We start from the raw sequence: 24,868 nt of genomic DNA, 5'->3' as shown, positions 1-24,868 counted from the left end.
ATACACCACATCTAAATAGAAAAAACATTCAGACACCCAAAAAACAAACTCAGTACCTGCAAACCTCCACTTTGTATCCCAGGTGCATTGGCTGCAAAGGCTCTGTGCCAGGCTGGAAGTGACTAACATTGAAGTATGAAAGGGTGTGATTGACAAAGCCATGAAGAGTCCCGTCTGGACTGTACATGTACTGATAGACCAGGCGTGGGATGAAGTCAGAGGTGAATGCGATCACAAACGCCTGAAGAGTGACACAGGAGGATTAGCCTTCGCCAAACCTTGGTAATAAGTTTCTATGCATTCATCAGGGTGTTCTGGGTGTTTGCAAACTGGCCCTGTGTTCTAATCTCTAATACTGGCTTGTGTCTTGCATTAAGTAACTATGAGATTTCTTTCACCAGTTTTTTAATCCACCATGTGAACATCATTAGTCAGATTGCTCGGAAAAGTAACAGCACACCTCTGCTCAGGTGTGGGATGACTAAAGGTTTCACTCATGTTCTCCGCACAAATTTTAAGGAGTGAGTTGTTCACCAAGGATTATTGCTTAATGTTAAAAACGTACAGTTAATCTGAGCAGTGACAAAATTAGTAGTAATGCTTGCCACTAATAATTACTTTCAGTGCACGGTAGTTTACATAACAGGTACATTACGATACTTAATAGTTTCAGAACAAACACATGGAACGAAAAACCTACATTAACAATGACGGCCACTTTACTGAGTCCTCTGAGAAGAGTGTACCAGATTCCTAAAGATGAAAAAAAAAAAAAACAGAAATAGAGAGATATTGGAATACACATATTTGTATTTTAAATGTCATTATAATTAAAGCCACTAAATAGTGCTGGGTAAGACTGAATGCCATCCCTAAATGTGACCCTGGACCACAAAACCAGTCTTAAGTCGCTGGGGTATATTTGTAGCAATAGCCAAAAATACATTGTATGGGTCAAAATTATTGATTTTTCTTTTATGTCAAAAATCATTAGGAAATTAAGTAAAGATCATGTTCCATAACGATTTTTTGTAAAATTCCTACTGTAAATATATCAAAATGTAATTTTTGATTAGTAATATGCATTGCTAAGAACTTAATTTGGACAACTTTAAAGGTGATTTTCTCAGTATTTTGATTTTTTGCACCCTTAGATTTCAGATTTTCAAATAGATGTATCTCGGCCAAATATTGGCCTATCCTAACAAACCTTACCATTATTTATTGAGCTTTCATATGATGTATATATCTCAGTTTTGTAAAAATTTAACCTTATGACTGGTTTTGTGGTCCAGGGTCACAAATTGTCATGAAAGTGAGTAAAATATTCTTCATTTTCTTACTGTGACCATGGACCACAAAACCAGCTTTAAGTAGCACGAGTATGTTTGTAGCAATAGCCATAAAATACATTGTATGGGTCAAAATTATGATTTTTTAAATGCCAATAAGATTATGTTCCATGAAGCTATTTTGTACATTTCCCACCATAAATATATCAAAACTTAATTGTTGATTGGTAATATGCATTGCTAAGAACTTCATTTGGACAACTTTAAAGGCAATTTTCTTAGTATTTAGATTTTCAAATAGTTGTATCTCGACCAAATATTGTCTTATCCTAACAAACCATACATCAATGGAAAGCAGCTTTCAATTTATGAATAAATCTCAAATATATAAATTATACTCTTAAATTAAAGTGTAAGAAATAATTTTTGACCAAAATCTTTCTTTCTTTTGATATATCCGCATTCTTGACAGGGTTTGTGAGTCACAAAATTAAAACACGTTGTTGCCGCATAATACCACTAGGTGGTGATAAAGTCTTAAAAATATAACTTCAGTAGTTTACATCTAGAACTTAAAAGCGGTGTATAATCATGTGCAGCTCAATCCTGTTTAAAGTTGTAGATTTTAAATTCAGTTTAGTGATATGAAAACATGCGTCTGCCCTTTTCTCAAAATTAAGACATGAGATAAGTCTATAGATAGACAAACCTTTTGGCTTGGCCAGAAAAAAGCAAGTGAACATTTCCATTATTGTCCAGAAAAAAAGATACAGTTCATTTACCATACTTTAAACTACGCTGAGCAGGGTATATTGATAACCGAAGTTAGGTTTGCAAAAATAAATACATATATAGACATCAATAATTTGCTAACAGTGAAAACAGTTACTTAACATGAAAATCTTAATCATGCAGTTGATTTTTGTTTATGGTGTTGTTTTATCTAACAGCTATTATAGAAATTTGAACATTATAACATAATTAAAAAAGACTGTTGTTGAATTTCAGTTTGGAGAAAACAGTTCATACACACAATAAAGTTTTAAACCAACATAATCACTGCTAGAAAGAAAAAAAGAAAGAAAGAAAAAGAAAGGAAAATGCAAACTTCACATTTACAAGGCAGGATCACTAATAGAAATTAACTTTTTCATTAATGGGTGACATTTTACCCCTAATTTGATTCCCAAAGGCATTTTTACCTTTATAAGGACAACTTGTTCTCTAACCTTATTAAACATGTCAGCTTTTTGAATGTAATCAATAAATTAAGTTAGAGTAAGACACTATGGGCTGTTACCAATTAAATGAGTCAGTATTAACAAAATCCATCTGTGCAGTGCAGAAGAGGCACAGAACCTGCCTGAAGTGACAATCGCACTGCATAAATGATGATGTTTTAAAACCACCATTGAATAATTCAAACAATCCATTTAAAATGACTAATTTGGGTATAAAGCAAGTGATTTTTGATGAATGAGTCAGTGAATCAGTCACTCAACTAAATTCAAAAAAGTTGATTCATTTAGTAAGGACATTCAATCCCTTCCAAAATTAAGTTGCCTGTGGAGATGCGCAATGTTTCTGCTGTGGCTTTGATTGGAACACTTTTCGTTGATAAAAATGTCACTTAAAGGGTTAGTTTACCCACCCTCAAGGCATCCTGGGTGTACAAGACATTCTACTTTCAGTCGAATCCTGTCAGAGTTATATTACAAATTGTCCCATTGTCCAGTGGGTGGATGTTTCTGTTCAACAGTCCAAAACAAGTCCAATGAAGTGAATTTAATCGAAAACAAAAAGTGCCTTACACGGCTCTGGGGGGTGAATAAAGGCCTCCTGTAGTGAATCGAAGTGTTTTTATAAGAAAAATATCCATATTTAAGATATAATAATCACTTTAATCTAGCTTGCGCTTACTGTTGTACCCGCGAGCCTTGCGAAAACCATGTTTGTTTGCAAGGTAGCAAAGTTTTCTTACTTCAGCAAAAGAAACCCAGTTTCCTCTCGACTTTTATCGAAATCCTCTTTTTGTACTTCTTATTCGTTACTGGTGTTTTGTTTTGCTCTCTCCTCTCCGCTTCCACATTCGTTACTTCTCAGCAGCGCATGTAGATGGATGCACTTTAACGGACTTCTTTTGGACTGTTGAACAGAAACACCCACCTACTGCCATTATAAAGCTTGGAAGAGCCAGGACAATATATAATATAACTCCGATTGGATTTGACTGAAAGAAGAAAGTCATATACACCTAGGATGCCTTGTGGGTGAGTAAATCATGGGCTACTTTTTCATGTTTGGGTGAACTAACCCTTTAATAATAATGAAAGAGACAAGTCATGTTTATTCAGCTGCTGTATAAAATCAATATCACTTTTGTAATTATCCAAATTTTTGGAGAACACAATATTTTCATTTACCGGTATATGCTTTTTTACTCTGAATTTCAGAGTACTGGTATATATAACTTGTAATGTCTTATTATGTAAATTTACATTTATGCATTTAGTAGATGCCTTTATCCAAAGTGACTTACTTTCACCCATGATGAATCAAACCCATGACCTTGACATTGCTGGTGCCATGCTTTATTGTTTAAGCTACAGGAATTCTATAATTATGTGTGTAAACATTACATTACCATTACATCTCAATAAAGCCAAAAATCTAAAATTACGAGATTAAAAGTCATAATATTTCAAGAATAATGTAGAAATGACAAGAATAAAGTCGAAATGTTATGAGAATAAAGCCGAAATGATTAGAATAAGGTCGAAATGATGGGAATAAAGTCTAAATGTTCGGAATAAATTCTAAATGTTCAGAATAATGTCTAAATGTTTCGAGAATAAAGTCGAAATGATGAAAATACAGTAGAAATTACAAGAATAAAGTCAAAATGTTATGAGAATTAAGCTGAAATGACATTAATAAAGTCGAAATGTTATGAAAATAAAGCCGAAATGATGAGAATAAAGTTGAAATGACGGGAATAAAATCTAAATGTTAGGGATAAAGTCAAAATTACAAGAATAAAGTCGAAATGTTATGAGAATAAAGCCGAAATGATGAGAATAAAGTCGAAATGTTCGGAATAACGTCTAAATGTTTCGAGAATAAAGTCGAAATTACGAAAATGAAGAGGAAATGATGAGAATAAAGTCAAAATGTTCAGAATAAAGTCTAAATGTTTCGAGAATAAAGTCGAAATGATGAAAATAAAGTAGAAATGATGAGAATAAAAGGCAAAATGTTTCGAGAATAAAGTCAAAATTACAAGAATAAAGTTGAAATGAGGAAAATAAAGTAGAAATAATGAGAATAAAGTTAAAATTACGAGAATAAAGTCAAAATGAAAGGAATAAAGTCAAAATGACGGGAATAAAATCTAAATATTTGGAATAAAGTTGAAATGACGGGAATAAAATCTAAATATTAGGAATAAAGTTGAAATGACGGGAATAAAATCTAAATATTAGGAATAAAGTCAAAATGACGGGAATAAAATCTAAATATTAGGAATAAAGTCGAAATGAAAGGAATAAAGTCAAAATGATGGGAATAAAATCTAAATATTAGGAATAAAGTCAAAATGACCGGAATAAAATCTAAATATTAGGAATAAAGTCGAAATGACGGGAATAAAATCTAAATATTAGGAATAAAATCGAAATGACGGGAATAAAATCTAAATATTAGGAATAAAATCGAAATGACGGGAATAAAATCTAAATATTAGGAATAAAGTCGAAATGACGGGAATAAAATCTAAATATTAGGAATAAAGTCGAAATGACGGGATTAAAATCTAAATATTAGGAATAAAGTCGAAATGACGGGAATAAAATCTAAATATTAGGAATAAAGTCAAAATGACGGGAATAAAATCTAAATATTAGGAATAAAGTCGAAATGACCGGAATAAAATCTAAATATTAGGAATAAAGTTGAAATGACGGGAATAAAATCTAAATATTAGGAATAAAGTTGAAATGACGGGAATAAAATCTAAATATTAGGAATAAAGTCAAAATGACGGGAATAAAATCTAAATATTAGGAATAAAGTCGAAATGAAAGGAATAAAGTCAAAATGATGGGAATAAAATCTAAATATTAGGAATAAAGTTGAAATGACGGGAATAAAATCTAAATATTAGGAATAAAGTCAAAATGACGGGAATAAAATCGAAATATTAGGAATAAAGTTGAAATGACGGGAATAAAATCTAAATATTAGGAATAAAGTTGAAATGACGGGAATAAAATCTAAATATTAGGAATAAAGTCAAAATGACGGGAATAAAATCTAAATATTAGGAATAAAGTTGAAATGACGGGAATAAAATCTAAATATTAGGAATAAAGTTGAAATGACGGGAATAAAATCTAAATATTAGGAATAAAGTCAAAATGACGGGAATAAAATCTAAATATTAGGAATAAAGTCAAAATGACGGGAATAAAATCTAAATATTAGGAATAAAGTTGAAATGACGGGAATAAAATCTAAATATTAGGAATAAAGTCGAAATGAAAGGAATAAAGTCAAAATGATGGGAATAAAATCTAAATATTAGGAATAAAGTCAAAATGATGGGAATAAAATCTAAATATTAGGAATAAAGTCAAAATGACCGGAATAAAATCTAAATATTAGGAATAAAGTCGAAATGACGGGAATAAAATCTAAATATTAGGAATAAAATCGAAATGACGGGAATAAAATCTAAATATTAGGAATAAAATCGAAATGACGGGAATAAAATCTAAATATTAGGAATAAAGTCGAAATGACGGGAATAAAATCTAAATATTAGGAATAAAGTCGAAATGACGGGAATAAAATCTAAATATTAGGAATAAAGTCGAAATGACGGGAATAAAATCTAAATATTAGGAATAAAGTCGAAATGACGGGAATAAAATCTAAATATTAGGAATAAAGTTGAAATGTTTCGAGAATAAAGTTAAAATTACGAGAATAAAGTCGAAATGAAAGGAATAAAGTCAAAATGACGGGAATAAAATCTAAATATTAGGAATAAAGTCGAAATGACCGGAATAAAATCTAAATATTAGGAATAAAGTTGAAATGTTTCGAGAATAAAGTAAAAATTATTAGAATAAAGTCGAAATGCTATGAGAATAAAGCCAAAATGAATAACGTTGAATAACAGAATAACGTCTAAATGTTTCGAGAATAAAGTCGAAATTACGAAAATGAAGAGGAAATGATGAGAATAAAGTCAAAATGTTTCGAGAATAAAGTTAAAATTATGAGAATAAAGCAGAAGTGATGAGAATAAAGTTGAAATGGTGGAAATAAAGTCTAAATGTTAGGAATGAAGTTGAAATGTTTCGAGAATAAAGTTGAAATGACGAAAATAAAGTCAAAATGACGAGAATAAAGTCGAAATGTGTCGAGAAAAAGAGTTAAAATTGAATGCTATAGTTGTGTATACACATCACATTACTATTAGATCTCAATAAAGCCAAACAAAAAATAATAATAATTCACATAAAATCAGTGTGTATGGTAGATACTGACCAATGTCCTTTGCTCTTACAGCGATCGGCCTTCTCAGCTCCGTGACAAACTTTTTGGCATCAAGACGGATCTCGATGACGTTGTTCAGTAGGGCAAAGAGGGGAGCCAGCGGAAAGGAGGCCACAAATAAGGTCACCATCCCAAACTGAATGACTAGATAAGAAAAAGAAACACAAACACCAATAAACTTCCACTGAAGCACAACTCACAGAATTACTGAGAACATCTTATCAAACTTAAAAAATAAATCAGACATTGGTATGCTGGGAAGCTTGGTCTTAAATGAAAAAGGATAATTCAAAAGAATTATCCTTCAAGGGTTTACTTTATTTAAAATCTGATTTTAGCTGATGCTCTTGCATGTTACTAGTTTAGGGTCTCAGGAGGAGATTGGGTAGAAGGAATGGGACAGGAGAGGTAGAAGGATAGATGATAGAAGTATAGATGGAGGATGGTAGATGAGGGGGTGGGATGTTATTAATGAATTCAAGCCAGAACTAAAGCTCATAATCTCACGCTGCTCTGCCAGCCCCCCCTTTGGACCCATAATGCCTCTCTCTTAGCAGAAGTCCAGCCCACGCTGTAGCAGAGATGAGGCGAGATGAGAGGAGGGGCCGGTAACACACCAACTCCACAAATAACACTGCAGATCCTTCACAGAATGGACGTGCGTGTACCCAGTTTAGCATACATGCCGTCTAGGTGCTTGAATTAATCTCTTATAACAGTGCTTTGAACAGATGAGGTGCATAAATCTGTTTAGTTCTGGTTAGACGTTTCAATTAGTGGTTGTGGACAACGTGAATTTAATATTTCATCATAATCGGAATATGTAATTACAATACATTTTTAATGATGCCGTGTTCCTACACGAGTGCAGAGAGCCGAGCCAGCAGGACCAGGAGAGAATACAATGTTTATACGTCTGTATGTGTGTGTGTGTGGGCGCGTAGTGTGTAGTGACTCACTCATTTCCATGTACTCTGGGTTGAGTCCGACAAAGGGCCCAAGGAAGTGGTCCTTCTCGTGACGGTGAAGCGTTTTGTTCAGCTCTTCCTGATGGTTTTTGTCTATCTTGCGTTGTCGGAGCATTTTCTTCAGTTTCCTGTGGCACAGATACATTATTGATCACTGTGGCTTTTGCATATATCTGACTTGGTGAACTCAGGCATATCTATTACATGTGCTCTTTTACATCAGAACAGCCATGATTTAAAATGTTGTTGTGAGCTGCCCGTGCGTATTTGTTTATTTTATATTTTAGCAAATTGGATTAACCTAAATTAAATATCTGTGTTTGCTCTGAAATGGCTTAAACGATTAGTTCACTCCCAGAACAAAAATTTACAGACAGTGTACTCACCCCCTTTGTCATACTAGATGTTCATGTCTTTCTTTCTTCAGTCGTAAAGAAATCATGTTTTTTGAGGAAAACATTTCAGGATTTCTCTCCATGTAATGGATATGTATGGTGCCCCAGAGTTTGAACTTCCAAAATGCAGTTTAAATGCAGCTTCAAAAGGCTCTAAACCAGCTGAGGAAGAAAGGTGTTAACTAGTGAAAAGATATTTTCAAAACAAATTTACAATTTATATACTTTTTAACCTCAAATGCTTGTATTGTATCGTCTCTGCGATGCACATGTGTAGTCTGTGTAATCTGGTTCAATACAGTTAGGGTATGTGGAAAAACTCCCATCTCGTTTTCTTCCCCAACTTCTACATCGTCCTACATTGCTGCAGATGTACTGACCCAGTGTTTACAAAGTGAACATGCAAAGAAGATCAAACGCCCTTTTAAAAAAAAAGGTAAAACACCTTTGTAGGAGGATTTTGAAGTAAAAGACGAAAACGAATTGGGAGTTTTTCAACATACCCTAACTGTATTGACCCGGATTTTCAAAGACTATGCATGCGCATAGCAGAGACAAGACGAGCATTTGAGGTTAAAAAGTATATGAATTGTAAATTTGTTTTGAAAATAACCGATTGTTTCGCGATAAGAACTCGGGGGAACCATACATATCCATTATATGGAGAGAAATCCTGAAATGTTTTCCTCAAAAAACAATTTCTTTTTTGACTGAAGAAAGAAAGACATGAACATCTTGGATGAAAAGGAACAATCATTTCAACCGAGCAGTAAGTAGATTAAAAATAATGCAAAATGAAGTTAAATTAATGACTTTTTCTTCTGTGGAACATTGAAGAAAATTGTTGTGACCAAACAGTTTTGGTCATTCTTCAAAATATCCTCTTTTTTTGGACTATTCTTTCAAGGAATGTTCCTACTTTTTGTCATAAAAATGACACAAATGAGAATGATATTGAAATGTTTACATTTATATGCACTGACATAATGGTAGTTAGTAACAAACAGCAGTAATTTCTTAAATATTTGTACTTTGGCTAAATACGGTGAATGAGAAGGGAATTGTTGTTACACACAAACTCATGGGAATGAAACAACGCTTTCACAATTCCTCAATGTAACAGCTGCTTATTACTTGTTTATAATTATACTTAATAATATAAACTATTAATGAATAACTTAAATAAAATATTAAATAAATATTGAAATAGATAATATCTAGTAATTTCAACTTTAATCTCAAAACAATTTGACTTTATTTGTGAACCATTTGAAACAAAAAAAGTTCACGCGAAACAAAAGTTCTCGTTCTTGTAAATTACAAAAATAAAGTTGAAATGACAAGGATACAGTCAAAATATTTTGCGAAGAAAATCGAAAAGTTGAAATTTCAAAAATAAAGTCGAAATGATGAGAACACTGTCAAAACTTTTTGAGAATAAAGTTTACATTACAAGAATAAAGTTGAAATGACGAATAAAGTCAAAATGTTTTGAAAATAAAGTAAGAATTATTAGAATAAAGTCAAAATGTTTGAGAATTTTCAAAATGTTTCTAGAATAAATTAGAAACATTTTGAAATTAAAGTTAAAATATTTTGAGAAAAAAGTTTAAATGTTTCGAGAATAAAGTCAAAATGTTTAGAGAATAAAGTCAAAATGTTTTGAAAATAAAGTTAAAATGATGAGAATAAAGTCTAAATGTTTTGAGAATAGTCTAAATGATTCTAGAATAAAATAGAAATATTTCGAGAATAAAGTTTAAATGTTTTGAGAATAAAGTTGAAATGTTTCGAGAATGAAGTCAAAAGTTTTGAGAATTTTCAAAATGTTTCTAGAATAAATTGACATTTTGAAATTAAAGTTTAAATATTTTGAGAATAAAGTTTAAATGTTTTGAGAATAAAGTTTAAATGTTTCGAGAATAAAGTCAAAATGTTTTGAAAATAAAGTTAAAATGATGAGAATAAAGTCTAAATGATTCTAGAATAAAATAGAAATATTTCGAGAATAAAGTTTAAATGTTTCGAGAATGAAGTCAAAATTTCGAGAATAAAGTCAAAATGATGAGAATTCTGTCGAAATGTTTAGAGAATAAAGTTTAAACTACAAGAATAAAGTCGAAATGATAAGAAAAAAGTCAAAATGTTTTGAGAATAAAGCTGAAATGTTTCTTGAATAAAGTAGAAATGTTTTAAGAATAAAGTAGAATTGTTTTGAGAATGAAGTAGAATTGTTTTGAAAATAAAGTTGAAATGTTTCGAGAATGAAGTCGAAATTTCAAGAATAAAGTCAAAATTACGAGAACTAAATCAAAGCGATTCAAGTTGCAAATGGCCCAGATTGGGAGCACTGGGAGAAGTTGCCAGGCCACCGGAATTTATTTGAATATATGAGGAATTATTAGCAGAAATCACACAATGTGTTATACTTGAAGGGACAGTTTGGAAATTATATTCTTTTATAGCGTTCATTAGGCCACTCCATTAGTGTGCCAGCCACTAATAATAGCAATAAGCTTTGCGCTTTTGGCACTTTAAATATAAAACAAAGTCTCAGCTTTTAAAATCTGTCATTTTTATAGCGAAATACAATTCTTGCTATAAAGTCTTGCAATAATGCATTTTTCATGCTCTTTAATATGGTAAAACAGACTGCTGTATTCATGTGAATCAATCACCTTTTCGATTACAATGAGTACAATAAATTACTTTTTCGAATACATTGTAAACAGAAAGACAGTAGATTCACATGCAGCCTAAACTGTGAATAATACATTATTGTAAAAGACGATAAATAAATGAAATTGTTAAATAAATTATTTGAACGTCAGAGGCACAATCGATATTTTAATAAAAAGTAAAATTATTGTTTGGCCAGCTAAGATTTACAAATAAAGGCTAGGATCATGATTTTCAAGTAGGACAGCACACCATGAGCTGTTTTTGGGATCTGAAGCAGCATTTGGACCCGGAAACAGTGACATGTGACTAGATAACTAGATTCTGCACATCCCTGAAAATCAGGTCAGAAAATGTGTAAGAATTTTGTAGATTCTGTTTGGACCTGCTCATGTATTTCTTTTAACCTGTATTACTTTCAGAGGCATTTGCCTGAGCTGTGCTTACAATCCCGTATATTTGCATTAGTCCAAGAGAAACATAATATGTATTTGCAAGCAAGACACAAAAAAGGTCAGCAAGGTCAGTTCATGAAAAAAAGAAAAAAAAGAAAAATCAGATCATGGCAGGTATTTACAATGCTCTCGTCAAAGTACAATTATTCCCTAAAGCAATCACGTCAAGAAACGAGCACCACACCTATAATGTGCAGTGGGAATTTATCAGATGTCTTCCATCTACTCATGTCTTTGCTATGCTGCATGTACTCACGGAATGCCTATCTCAAACAGGTTATTCTGGATGAGCTGTTTGCCAAGCATGGTGATGCAGAGCTGTATGCACAATTCCATCAGACAGCCGGCATGGGCGCACTGCAGAGAGAAACAGAGAGAGATTTGACTCAGTTACTATGGAGTTGACTGGCTACACACCTCCAAAAGTGTTAGTCATCAGGACTGAGGTAACTTGGACAATCTGTCAAGTTATTTTTCATGTGATGATGTGGTTACAAGACTCCAAGAATAGACTATGGTTAAGAATGGATATTGCTTATACACATGTACACCAGTGGGTCAATGAGCTCTGTCATTTATTTTTGTTTTACGGTTCATGCCTTCCGGCACTTGAAGCCACCAATAACACATATATAAAAGGAGGAAGCTGAATACTAAATATGTACCTCTTCCATCCGGTAGGACCCCATAACGTAGATATATTTGCCTGGACGTCCTATGATTCTGGAGGCAATGGATAGAAGAAAGTCAGTTTACCAGTCACTGCACAAATTCAGACATTACAGTAAAAGTACCCTAAAGGGGAGATGAGTGGGATGAGGGGTTGCTCTGTTTCACAACCCAGTGAGCGATATTATATTTTATCAGAAGCACGCTGCCCCATAATAGTCGATGAGAAAAGGCTTGGTTAACCAAAATTTTATTAGTCACTTTGCTGCAGAAAAAAAATCCACAGGTAGTGGCGAAGTCACGCAGTCTGTGATGGACAGATCATTAACGACTGGCCTGGTAATAAAGTAAATCAGGCAGGACATCCAAATGCTCACCTACCATTCATCGACTTCAAATATGGCTTTTCATCTGAAATATGTAAGTAGTAGCAACTTCATATGGCCACTTAATTTAATGTTAACCTAGAAAAATGTGTGCTGTTTAAGAGATTGGAAGCTGAACAGAAGTGCTCTCACTGCATTAGAGATGGAGGCCCAGGTGCGGTCACTTGCTCTTAAAATACTCAGTTATTTGTGGTGATACAGATAAAAGTATCTTTCGAATCTTTAAAGACTCACATTTATTTGTGTACACTCAGGATAAAAACGAAAGTGCTTCTGTAAAATAATGAAAGCGCCTTCTGCCATTTCAGTCTCTGTGAACTTGAGCACAAAACTTTGTAACTTGCCTTACAGGCATGAAAAATATATCCATAGAGAGTGAAATATGTCTACTTCTAAAAGGAATATTCTCTGATTATGTGATCCATATGCAACATGTATAAGGCACATAACTACTGCTTATATGACGAGTCAGTGTCGCCGACTTCATCTCTTTTTTCAGATGAAAACAAAGAATACACTAGTTTATCAATACATTATTAACCGTTAATACAGTTTTCTTTGCTGTTTTCCCCTGAAACATTCAGAATTATTATATCAAGCTTTTTTATGTGCGTTTGAGCGATTATTAGGCTATGTAGGCAATTAAAGGCTTATTATGATTTACATGGTTTATTAATAAATGTGCGACTAATAGTCGACTAATTCTTAAAATGAACGACTACTAGTCAACCAGAAAAATCTGTGTGTTGCACTTTTTAATGCTAATGTTTTAGCATCTCCACTCAGGTTCTTCAGTCTACTCAGGAAAAATTCCTTGGTCAATCAGGTAGACCAGCATTTTTGAACAGATGTGGATCCAAGCCAGTGCTATTTTGCATGAACTAGCATTGAGGGGGGCACTGGTGGTCTAAGCTGGTGTTTATGGAAGCTTGTTTCCGCCACAGGTTAAAAAATAAAAAAATAATAAAAGGTAATTGTGACTTTGGTCCCACTTTATATTAGGTGGATTTAACTACTATGTCTTTACATCAAAAATAACTGCAGTGTTCATATTGTATTGCAAAACACTTCTGCTGTTACTGAAGTGGGATGTGGGTAAGGTTAGGGGCAGGTTTGGTGGTATGAGTAGGATTAAGAGTAGGTTAAGCGGTAGGGGATAAGTCAACAGTAGTTCTAAATGTAATTACAGAAATTAATTACAGATGTAATTACATGCAGGTATTTTTTTAAACATAAGTACAAATGTAAAAACATGTATGTACACAATAAGTGCACAATTAATGTAAGTACATAGTAGTTAACGCCACCTAAAAAAAGAGGGACGACTTTTCAGAAAATTCAAACTTTTTCTTTGTGATTCTGAGCTTAAATCTTGCAGTTTTTACTCTTTTCTTAGAATTGTGTGATATAAATTCAGAATTGTGAGATATAAACTTGAAATTTTGAAAAAAAAAAGTCAGAATTGTGAGATAAAATGTTGCAATTACCTTATTTTTTAATTACATGGTGGAAACAGAATTGCAGTTGCAAGAAAAAAAGTCAGAATTGTAAAATAACAATAAAAAAAATCTGGTTTGAACAAGAAACTACTTGTTCAGAGAGCTGAAAATATTTCATGGTGTTATAGTTTTGAGAAGAAAAAAGTTCACATCCTGAGATTTTTTTAAATGTCAGCAATGTTCTGAATTTGTCCTTCATTATTTTAGTTAAATTTGTTTTTCTTTTTAATAAAAACAAAAACCAATACGAATGCTGTTAAAATAACAGATGGATCAGCAGCATCAGTCAGAGCAGCAATACCTTTGAAACCTTAACAACAATGTTTTTATTCTGTGGCGTAAAACAAGTTTTCATATGTATTTCTGGACAATACCTAATTTATACTAGGATGATACCTAATTTTGGCATGTTTATTTTTTTCCTTGTAATTCTCAGTTTATATCTCAGTTTTTTCTTATAATTGCAAAATATAAATGTACAAATACAAGAAAGTCAGAATTGTGAGATAAAATTATTATTATTACTATTATTATTTTTTTAATTTTATGGTGGAAACAATAACCAAAAAAACAGAATGTAAATTCAGATGGGGAAAAAAGTAAAAATTGCAAGATGTAAACTCGCAATTGCAAGAAAAAAGAATTGTAAAAATTAAAACATTAAAACAAAATTATTATTATTATTATTATTTATTCTGTGGCGTAAAACAAGTTGCCATATGTATTCCACCAAGGACGATACCTAATTTATATAATGACGATACATTATTTTGGCCAGTTTATTTTTTCCTAGCAATTCTGAGTTTATATCTAGTTTTATCTGTTTATATCTGGGTTATATCAGTTTTGACTTTTTTTCTTAGAATTACAAGATATAAATTCAGAATTGTGAGATAAAAAGTTGCAATTACCTTTATTTTTTATTTTTTTTTTTCACGGTGGTAACAGCAACAAAAACAGAATTGCTTAATGTAAATTCAGAATTCAGAAAAAAAAAAAAAGAAGTAAACTCGCAGCTGCAAGTAAGAAGTAAAAATTGTGAAATGATCTTTTTTCATTTTTTATTCCGTGGAGAAAACAAGTTTCCATATGTAATCCATCCGGGATGATACCTCATTTATAATATGACGATATCAAATTTGGGCCAAATTCTAAAAGCGTGTTCACACTGGCAGCCATAGGTAATGACAAAGCCACAAGACATGATTCACATGGAATCACCGCTGAAGAGTAGGAATGCCAACTAGAAACCAATAATGCAGTGACTCACTATGAAAGCACCATAAAAGAGCATCAATTTGATCCGTCAGTGGACGTCTGCAGTAGTAAGTGTATGCTCAATACATTGTTTCTATTGTTTACACTCTAAAAAGTGCTGGGTTAAAAAATAACCCAACCATAACCCAGCTGCTGGGTAACTATGGGACAGAACACGCGTTGGGTTGTTTTGACCCAAGTGCTGGGTTAAATCATTTGACCCAAAATGCTGGGTTGTTTATTTGACCCAACCAGTGGGTCAGATTAACTGTGTTGCTGGGTTAAAAACTACCTAAATATTGGGTTATTTGTTGTCTAATTGCCTTGCTACCTTTATATTTACCGATAATAATATATAAATCACAAAAGAATGTAAAATTATTATTGTTTTCCTATAATACAGTTACACAACACAAAAAAAATGCATCTATAAATGAGTTTTCAAATGCATCTGTAAATGAGTTTTCATATTTCTTTTTAATACAGTTTTCAAATAGGTGCAGCTGTCACACATTTTGTCCAACCCTTACAGACACAAATAACGGTTTTAGAAGATCAGTTTCCTTTAATCACAAAACTGTAAACAAGGCACAATATATTCCTATTCTTTATGTCAACATTGCAGCAGCAGAACACTCAAAAATGAATTATTACCACATTAGAATCATTCCAAACATTGTGCCATTAAAACTAAGCCAAACAAAGAGTCCACCAGACAATTCTTACAATTTAAAACATGTTACAAGTGGCCAAAAAAAAAACCTTTTGCCCTCAAAAACTTCACACATGAAGACTTATGTCCATCAATATGATATACTGCAAGCTGGAGAAATTCCCAGGCAACAAGTCCGCTTCAATGGCATGGCCTGGAACAATGGCGAAGGTCTTGAAATGTTGTTGTCTCATCCCAAGGCTCAAATCCACCATGTTGGTCCCCACCTGTTAATTATACGGCATTTAGTCTTGCAACATAACTAACATTTTAAGTAAAGTGTATTTTATGAACATAAACACAGAGGCATGAAATAAATGCTCATTTTACATCTCAACTTTTCATACAGTTGTGGTCAAAATTATTAGAACACTAGTATTTTCACCAGCTAAATAAGGTTTTAAGTCAGTGATTTCTATCTTTTGCTGTAGTGTTTCAGTAGGAAATATCGGTTTACATTTCCATTCATTTTGCCATTAATTGTGATAATCCAGTGACATTTTTGTTTGCACAACAGCCAGTGCTCCACACAGACATCTGATCTCATCATCATCCAGAAGAACTGTGACAGCGTCTCCAAAATGCTCCAAGAGACCTAACTGCAAAGCTACAGTACTGTTAAAAGTTTTAAGCACTTAAAACTGATGTCATTAAAAATGTCATTAAAAATGATGCTGTCAAAAATAAATGTTCTTTATCAATTAACCTTGATTAACTAAATTAAATCAACATTTGGTTTGACCATCCTTTTGCGTTTAAAGCAGCTTTTGCCCTACACTAGGTGCACTTGCACATAGTTTTTCAGGTAGCTTTGCAGATAGGTCTCTTGAAGCATCTTGGAGACGTTGTCACAGTTCTTCTGGATTTAGTCCGTCTCAGTTTGTTCTGTTTCTTCATGTCATTCCAGGATGATGATGAGATCAGATCTCTGTCTGAAGGATTGGCTGTTGTGCAAACAAAAACCTCACTGGATAATCACAATTAAAGGCAAAATGAATGTTTGGAAATGTAAACTGATATTTCTTACTGACACACTACAGCAAAAGATAACAAACACTGACTTAAAATAATTTTTTAGCTGGTGAAAATACTACTGTTATAATAATTTTGGCCACCACTGTGTTTATATATATATATATATATATATATATATATATATATTAGAGGTGGGCCGTTATCGGCGTTAACGTGCTGCGTTAACGTGAGACTCATATCGCGCGATAAAAAAAATATCGCCGTTAATCTATTCTCAAAGTTGGGTTGGGAGCTGGGTCTAAACTACGCAAGATATGATGACTTTCACTTTGATATTTTAGCGCGGATGACGTATATCTAGTTGAATTGCACTGTAGGGGGCGAGAACAAGTCTTCAACTTCTGTGAAATGACCACAAATGAGACGCGCAGACATGGATGCAGTTATGAAGCCGCTTCAGGGCAGGTGCGTGCGTTTCTATACCCTTTTTACTGGGGCACGTGCCCCAGTGAAAATCTGCTGTGCCCCAGTAAAATCTCAAGTTTGAGTTATAATTTACTTTGATAATCCCGAAATAAAGACATTAAACTATATGCAACAACTGAATTGACGCTTCTAAAAGCAACGCAGTTTATTGGAAGATGAACGCAGATACGCTATCCATACCCGCGCGCCTGTATATTTTACTGGAACGCGCACGTCGTACAGCCTTTTGCGCAGAAGTACTTGGTTACACAAGTTTGTATAGTTAATTGTGTTGTTGTAAATGCAATTGTCAAGCAGTTTGTAATGCATTTTGGAAACAGGAGATGAGCGCCTGGTCTAATGCGCCACCTGGCTTGAGAAACCCGTTCTCAAAGACTTACTTTTAGTCATTATTTGGGTAGCACACATATTCTGAATGCCTTCAGCAGAATTCAAATTAGCCATTTTAATCTAGATTAATCTAGATTAATTTCAAGATTTAATCTAGATTAAAAAAATTAATCTATGCCCACCACTAATATATATACACCCTTATTAGAGCAGAAAACGTAAAACAAAACTTACAGGTTGTACGTCAATGAATGGCCTCTGGGATTCCGTGGTTGTGGGTCTGAAGACCTTTTATCCAGAGTGGGCAGGACTTTGAAAGCACTTTCCTCTTTAGCATCTAAACCATAGGAATAATATGCAAACTGTGAAACATATTTTATAATCAAAACAACAAACTGAAACACTTTCATATGAAGATTTCTTCATTCCTTTAAATAATGCAAATTAATTCCCACCCTCATTCAACTACTGCAGGTTAAGTTTAGGTATGGGGTCAGATTCAGGGATGTAGAATATGCTCATGCAGAATAAGGCATCAGTTTGTGCTTCATAAGTACTAATTAACAGCCAATATACAAGCTAATAAGCAACTAGTAAAGTATTACTGTACCATTGTATTTACTAGTTGATGTGTGTCAAATACAGTTGCATATTGTTTTTATAGATCGACATATTATAAGAAAAAGCTTACCTTAAATCATGTCAACCAGGAATGTCCCTTGCTGAGCACTCGCAAGAATTGGGTCTGCAACTGTAGCCCAGTCTTCAAAAAGTCTGCCTCTGGATATAGCTTCCTAAAGTCTTGTGAAATCTGATAAGATCTGAAAAACAAATGTGGTTCAATAAGTGTAAGGTTTATACTGGTCTCCTAGTTTGCAATGCAACACAGGCATTCACTAAAATAGAGGAAGAGTAAGGGGCCGTCCACATGCCGCGCCTAAAAACGCGTGAAAACGCAAGACGCGTCGCTTTCTCTCATTCTTTCCAAAACGCAGCTTGCTCTCCCATGGCGTCTGCCGTTGCTAAGCAACCATGTCCCGCGCCTGGAAAACGAGCTTCCATTATGAGCGTATATTGGCATCTACATTTTAAATAACGAACTAAAGTGCGCAAAAAACGCGACATGTGAACGGCCACATACACCACGAGAGATTAAGTCTAACTTTACATACTGTAGCTAAGACAACATTACATTTAAGTAATAAACAATAGTACATACCAGTCATATTGTGGTTTAACATTATTAAAGTAAGGGACATAGCGTTTTAGCTAATGCAGATAAGTTACCTCAAGGAAAAAAGCGCGAAAATGCTCAACATAAAACATATGGATCTATCGTTGGATTCGGCACGTCGCAGACATTTACTTGAAAAAATATGTCCTTAAAAGATAAATTTTTGTATGAAATTATCTAATTTTGACAAAACATTACAAAGCCATACAGTATGCAGACAGTAAAGGAACTTACCCCCGTATTTCTAACATACTCTTTCCATAAGGCGTTAAAATAAAGGCCATATGTATACTGTAAGTTATACAAATAACACTACACACACACACACACACACACACACACACACACACACACACTTTATACAACAATAAAGCGATTGTTGAGGCAAAAAAGTACATTGCTAGGCTGCTTAAGTTACAACGTTCGTCATTCACGGAATAAAATGCCAACCCCGCACAGCGACATATCAAATATTGAATTAAACAGTGAAATAAATCAGTGTGCTCTAAAACACAACTTATTAAAAATAAAGGTAAATAATTATATAATCATATTATTAATTTACCTTATAATCCTGCTTGCTGCGAGGTGTGTGACCGCCTGGCGACGAGACGAGTGAAGAATCCAGAATGTTCGATGAAGTGAAAAAACATAAACAAACCGGTTGGGTCAAAATAACCCAACCCAGGTGTTCATAGTGAAAGAACCCCTTATAGTCCATTTGACCCAGCATGATCAACCCAACTGTGTGTTTACAGTGCCTCAAACAACCCAGAATTTTGACCCAGCACAATTAACCCAGCAATGTGTTTACAAAAATAACCCAGCACTTTTTAGAGTGTAGAGTATTACATGATACTAAACTACAGTAGCTGTTATTGATGATCTGTATTAATTGTGCTGGTACTGTAGGGCGGCAGCAGTCTTTTTGCCAGCCTTTGACGTTATATGCTTTGTATCGTTAATCCAAAAGGTGTTAGCTGTTTTAACTTAATTACAGGTAAGTCCTACTTGTTAAAAGACCTAACTTATGCAATGATCTGTACCTGTAGCTTATTTCTCTCATGTGTTGCTCATGATTCACCACACGTACAACCCCTTGTTAGATGCAAAATACACTGCAGTACAACAAATCTATAAGCTCTTTGGCACTTACTTATCAATTCTAGAACTGCAAGTCAGGAGTAAACAAATCAGAGAGAGCTCTTAATAATCCCTGTAAATTCCAATGACAAAATTCCATTGTTTGTAATGTATCTGTCTCTAAGTAAGCTTGAACATTTTTTAAAAGTGCTGGATTTGCTACGGATTAACCTCCTGTAAAAAATGGCAGAACAATTGTGCTACTTGGTTATTTAAACATTCACCTGGATAACCCTTAAGGTTACAACGTGTTGCGATTTCCACCTTGCCTGCTGCACACTCTTCGCTGGTTTTCTTCCAACATAACCTCCACTCCCGCATACTTGTTTCAATGCTCGCCCACCTATGTTCACCCAGCTAAAAGCTCCTCCTCTCTTATGTAAATGATGCATTTAAATCCACTTGAACATCTTGTCTAGACAGCATCTGTCCTCTCTCCTCCAGGCCTGTTTTGTGCAAAACGCCCACTAACCCCTGAACATCCGATGTTCTTCGTGAAACCAAACTTGAGAGAGAAAATGGCACCAATCGAAGGTTCCTTGGCGAAATGAGTAGCATACGTCAGTTCAAAAGCAGACACTCAAAAGAAGAAATTAACCAGGAGGCTTATTCTGTCACTAAAGCCCTGCAGTTGGACCTCAATCTGCAAGTGTAAATCACCAGATCCTACTATTTATAGGTATCTGAGAAGTGAGCAGCATTTAAATCACATCAACTATCCATGGGGATACCCCAGGGCTCGGTGCTTAGACCCTTTCTCTTTTCAGTGCTTGTTTCAAGCAAAAACACACTTAATTTAGTCTTGTTTTTTCTTAAAATGAATTTTTACTCAAATCTAAAATCCTTCTTGGTTTAAGAATTTTTGGCTGGAAACAAAACAAAAAATCTAAGTAAGAAAAGCATTTTTTTCCAGTGTACAACTTATCCAGATACATGGATTTAAACATAAAAATCTCTCATGTTCTTTATGTGAGAAACACTATCTGTACACTCTTAAAAAACGCTGGGTTGTTTTTTTAACCCAATTTCTGGGTTATGCCTGCTTCTAATTAATTTGAATGTTAAAAAAAGCTCAAGTTTGTTTATTGATAGGTTATCAAGTCACGGCATCTTTTAGCTATAAGTGAAACGCAAGGCAGTGGTCTGAAGTTTGAAGTTTCCCTGGGGAATAGCAGTCCATCGCCAGCTTAGGTTTCAGACACCGGCATGAGAATCTGCATTTTTTCGGTTAAAAAGGATAACAGAGAACTGTTTAATACACTTGAATTAAAATATTACTTTTAAATGTTACATTTTTTATTTCTCACATCCTTGTTAAACGAGTTTAAATGTATGCAAAGTTGAAAACTATGCTGCAAAATTCAATTTGTCTTATATTTTTGTCCCTTCTTAATAAATGTTCACGTTTTGATTATTGTTGCCTCTAGTAATTCTGTGTCTGTTTTTTTTTTTTATTTCCAACTCATTTTTGGTTTATTTTAAGCCAGAAATTGTAGTTTTTATTCAATATTTGAATTAATTAAAACAACCCAGCATGTTGGGTCAAAGATTTAACCCAACTGGCTGGGTTTAAATAACCCAATGCTGGGTTTGTCCATATTTGACCCAGAGATGGGTTACCAAAAAGCCCAAATTGGATTCATTTTAAGCCAGAAATAGGAGTTTTTATTCAATATTTGAAATAATTAAAACAACCCAGCATGTTGGGTTAAAGATTTAACCCAACGCTAGGTTTGTCCATATTTGACCCAGAGTTGGGTTACCAAAAGAACCCAAATTGGGTTGTTTTAACCCAGCGTATGGATCTGATGTCTGTAATTTATTTTTCAGTAAGGAAAGCAATGTAAATGGTAGAAAACAGGGTAGCTCACTAGGTTTGGAAACAGAGCTTGTTGCTCTAATACAGGGAAATCCTATTGAAGATCTGTTACTGAGTATTTGCATTCAATTTCAGATTGAATGCTTGCTAAAAATACTCTCACCTGCCTCTGAAGAATGCCAGGTACACAATAGGAGTAAATGCATTTGCAAACTTCAATACGAATGTCTTGAAGATCAGCCTCTCCTCAAAACTCTTGTCAGTTTTTGGCACCTCTGATGGGTTGAAAACAACAGCAAGTTCTTGAAACAATGTTTTGCAACACAGCTGGCAACTAAATGTCTTGAGAACAATAACCAGACGTACCCATAACAGTGAGCCAACGTGCAATCGCTCCATAGACCTCATCCATGATGATGATGATAATGAGGTTGATGATAGCGGCAGTGGTTTTAACGGTGGCTCGTATATTAGTGCGGACTGTGGGAATGGAACTCATGTGCAGGGCAGTCATGATGGAGACTCTGTATAGTACCACACCAAACACGATGGCCAAGGTCACACAAATCTGCATAGGGAATACAAACACATACAATAAAAAAAATGAGTAATCTAATCATTTACTGACACAAATTGGATGCAGCATCACGCAAGTGTTAACATTTTCGGTTGTCAATGCCAATTCCCTCAAATGTAAGTCACCATGATTACTTTATTATGCAACTGAAAATGTCTGATAATAGGGGGCCTAATGAGATAAAGTGAGCGGTACGTGTCTGCTAATGTGATCTGGCCATCCATATAAAAATATAAATTGACTGGTTGTTGACTACTACTAAGTAAGCTCTAAAGAACTAAATTAACTATGGAACTAATTAAAAACCTATGGACTTTTTTCACAGAATTGCGTTATACAAACTCGCAATTCTGACATTTTTTTCAGAATTGTAAAATATAAATTCTCAACTCTCAAAAATAAATATGCAATTCTGAGAAATAAAGTCAGAATTGTGAAATATAGTCACAATTGTGACTTTTTTTTATCAGAATTGTGTGATATACACTCACAATTTCAAGAAATAGAGTCAGAATTGCAAGACAAAACCATTGTCTCACATTTATGAATTTGTATCTCACAATTCTGAGTTTTTTTTCTCAGATTTGTAACATATAAACTAGCAATTGTCCAGTTTTGAGGGGAAAAAAGACTCATATGTTCTCAGAATTTCGAGTGTATATCTCACAATTCTGACTTAAATTGTAATTGCGTGATATAAAGTAAAAATTGCAAGATAAAAACTTGCAATTCCTAGAAAAAAGCTGCGAGATACAAACAATTCTGAGAAAAAAAAAACAGAATTGTGAATTTGTCTCGTAATTGTGACTTTATAACACGTAATTGTGAGTTTATATCTCACAATTCTGACTTTCTCAGAATTGTGAGATGTAAACTCACACTTGCAAGAAAAAACATCAGAATTGTGAGATAAAAAGTCACAAATACCTTTTTTCTATTATTATTATTTATGACGGAAACAGGCTTTCATAGAAACCTATTATATAAAAAAAAAGAAAAAACAATAGTCAAATGAATAAATCTTACCAAAAAAACCATCATAATAATGATAGTCATGTAAGCTGGCATTCTGTCTGTACATGTCAGCTTTACATTTCCTGCCTAGAGAAAGATATAAATAGTCAAATGTGAGATTAGAACATAATTTACAATCCAGACACACCCAAATACATACATCTTGCAAGGGGAACTTCAAATCAGATGTGTAGTTTCAGGCCTCCAGCATGCTTTGGCCTCATAAGGGACAGAGAGGGTCATGCAAAGCAGTGCAAAAACAAGCCCCTAGACATGCCTCACAGCTGTGCTGTCACATAACATTCAGTATACTGCAACTGGGTCAACATCTACTGAGCGCAATATGTAATACCCAATAATCCAGATATCCTTATGACAGCAAGGATGGCATGCATAAGTCAACAGACAAAAATACTACTAGAATCAGCACTGCCTGTGCTGTGCCAGACACTACAAATAAAGCCAAAATTATTTATGAGCTTATGGTCTGGTCCACATTGTGGATTAATCTAGCCAAGAACAACCCACTTGAATATTAAGGGGCCTATTAATCAACATGTAAAATCACAAACAACAGTTCACTATTTCATGTGGCAGTACTGGCAGTCAAAAGTTTGGAATAATTAAGGTTTTTTATGTCTTTGAAAAAAATGCACCAAAAGACGGTACAAACAGTAATATTGTGAAACATTATTATAATATACATTTTTTCAATTTCAGTATATTTTAAAATATAATTTATATCTGTGATGTCACAACAGTGCACAACATTTTCAGCAGTTATGTAGTACTTTAAAGGAGCAGTTCACTTCCAGAACAAAAATTTATACTGTAGATAATGTACTCATCTTGTCATCCAAGATGGTTATGTCTTTCTTTCTTCAGTCGTAAAGAATTGATGTTTTTTGAGGAAAACATTTCAGGATTTTTCTCCATATAGTGGACTTCTATGGTGCCCTGAGTTTGAACTTCCAAAATGCTATTTAAATGCTTCAAACAATCCCAAATGTGCTTGTAAATGATCCCAGCCAAGAAAGAAGGGTCTTATCTAGCAAAACAATGTTTTTTCAATTACAATTATTATACTCTTTAATAAAAATGCTTGTCTTGTCTTGCTCTGCCTGTTTTTTTTTCCCCGGATCAAGACAGTTAGGGTATGTTGAAAAACTCCCATATTATTTTCTCCCTCAACTTAAAAAGATCATTTTAAAATCATTCTACATTGCTGCAGAAGTGCCAACCCAAAATAAACATGAAAAGAAGATCAAACACACTTAACAAAAATGAACATGCCCTAACGACATACCCTAACTGTCTTGAACTGGAGAAAACAGAGTTTAGGCAGAACAAGACAAGATGAGCATTTGAGGTTAACAAATTAATTAATTAATTAATCGTAATAAAAAAAAAAAAACT

The 24,868-nt window shown here is 33.8% G+C and overlaps 1 protein-coding gene and 1 long non-coding RNA gene across 5 annotated transcripts in view; both read right to left on the bottom strand.

Annotated features, from left to right (window-relative positions):
* Window positions 1-24,868, bottom strand: part of LOC141330894 (anoctamin-1-like) — an 80,960-nt gene that overhangs the window by 6,707 nt on the left and 49,385 nt on the right. For all 4 annotated transcript variants that reach the window (XM_073835683.1, XM_073835686.1, XM_073835685.1 and 1 more), the window contains 9 exons: window positions 23,465-23,539; window positions 22,228-22,429; window positions 22,025-22,136; window positions 12,017-12,074; window positions 11,608-11,708; window positions 7,814-7,950; window positions 6,846-6,998; window positions 701-753; window positions 57-241 (listed from right to left, as the gene is read on the bottom strand). In XM_073835683.1, coding sequence (XP_073691784.1) covers window positions 57-241; window positions 701-753; window positions 6,846-6,998; window positions 7,814-7,950; window positions 11,608-11,708; window positions 12,017-12,074; window positions 22,025-22,136; window positions 22,228-22,429; window positions 23,465-23,539 — 1,076 coding nt within the window. The remainder of the gene's footprint in view (window positions 1-56; window positions 242-700; window positions 754-6,845; window positions 6,999-7,813; window positions 7,951-11,607; window positions 11,709-12,016; window positions 12,075-22,024; window positions 22,137-22,227; window positions 22,430-23,464; window positions 23,540-24,868) is intronic.
* LOC141330829 (uncharacterized) lies at window positions 15,678-19,035 on the bottom strand. The gene is made up of 3 exons (XR_012355202.1): window positions 18,357-19,035; window positions 17,900-18,002; window positions 15,678-16,101 (listed from the first exon to the last, which is right to left on the bottom strand). It is a non-coding gene; the product is annotated as an uncharacterized lncRNA (long non-coding RNA).

Source organism: Garra rufa, chromosome 3 (assembly GCF_049309525.1).
Source record: "Garra rufa chromosome 3, GarRuf1.0, whole genome shotgun sequence".
Taxonomy (NCBI): domain Eukaryota; kingdom Metazoa; phylum Chordata; class Actinopteri; order Cypriniformes; family Cyprinidae; genus Garra; species Garra rufa.
Note: the sequence above shows the minus strand (reverse complement) of the source record. Positions and strands in the feature narration are given on the sequence as shown.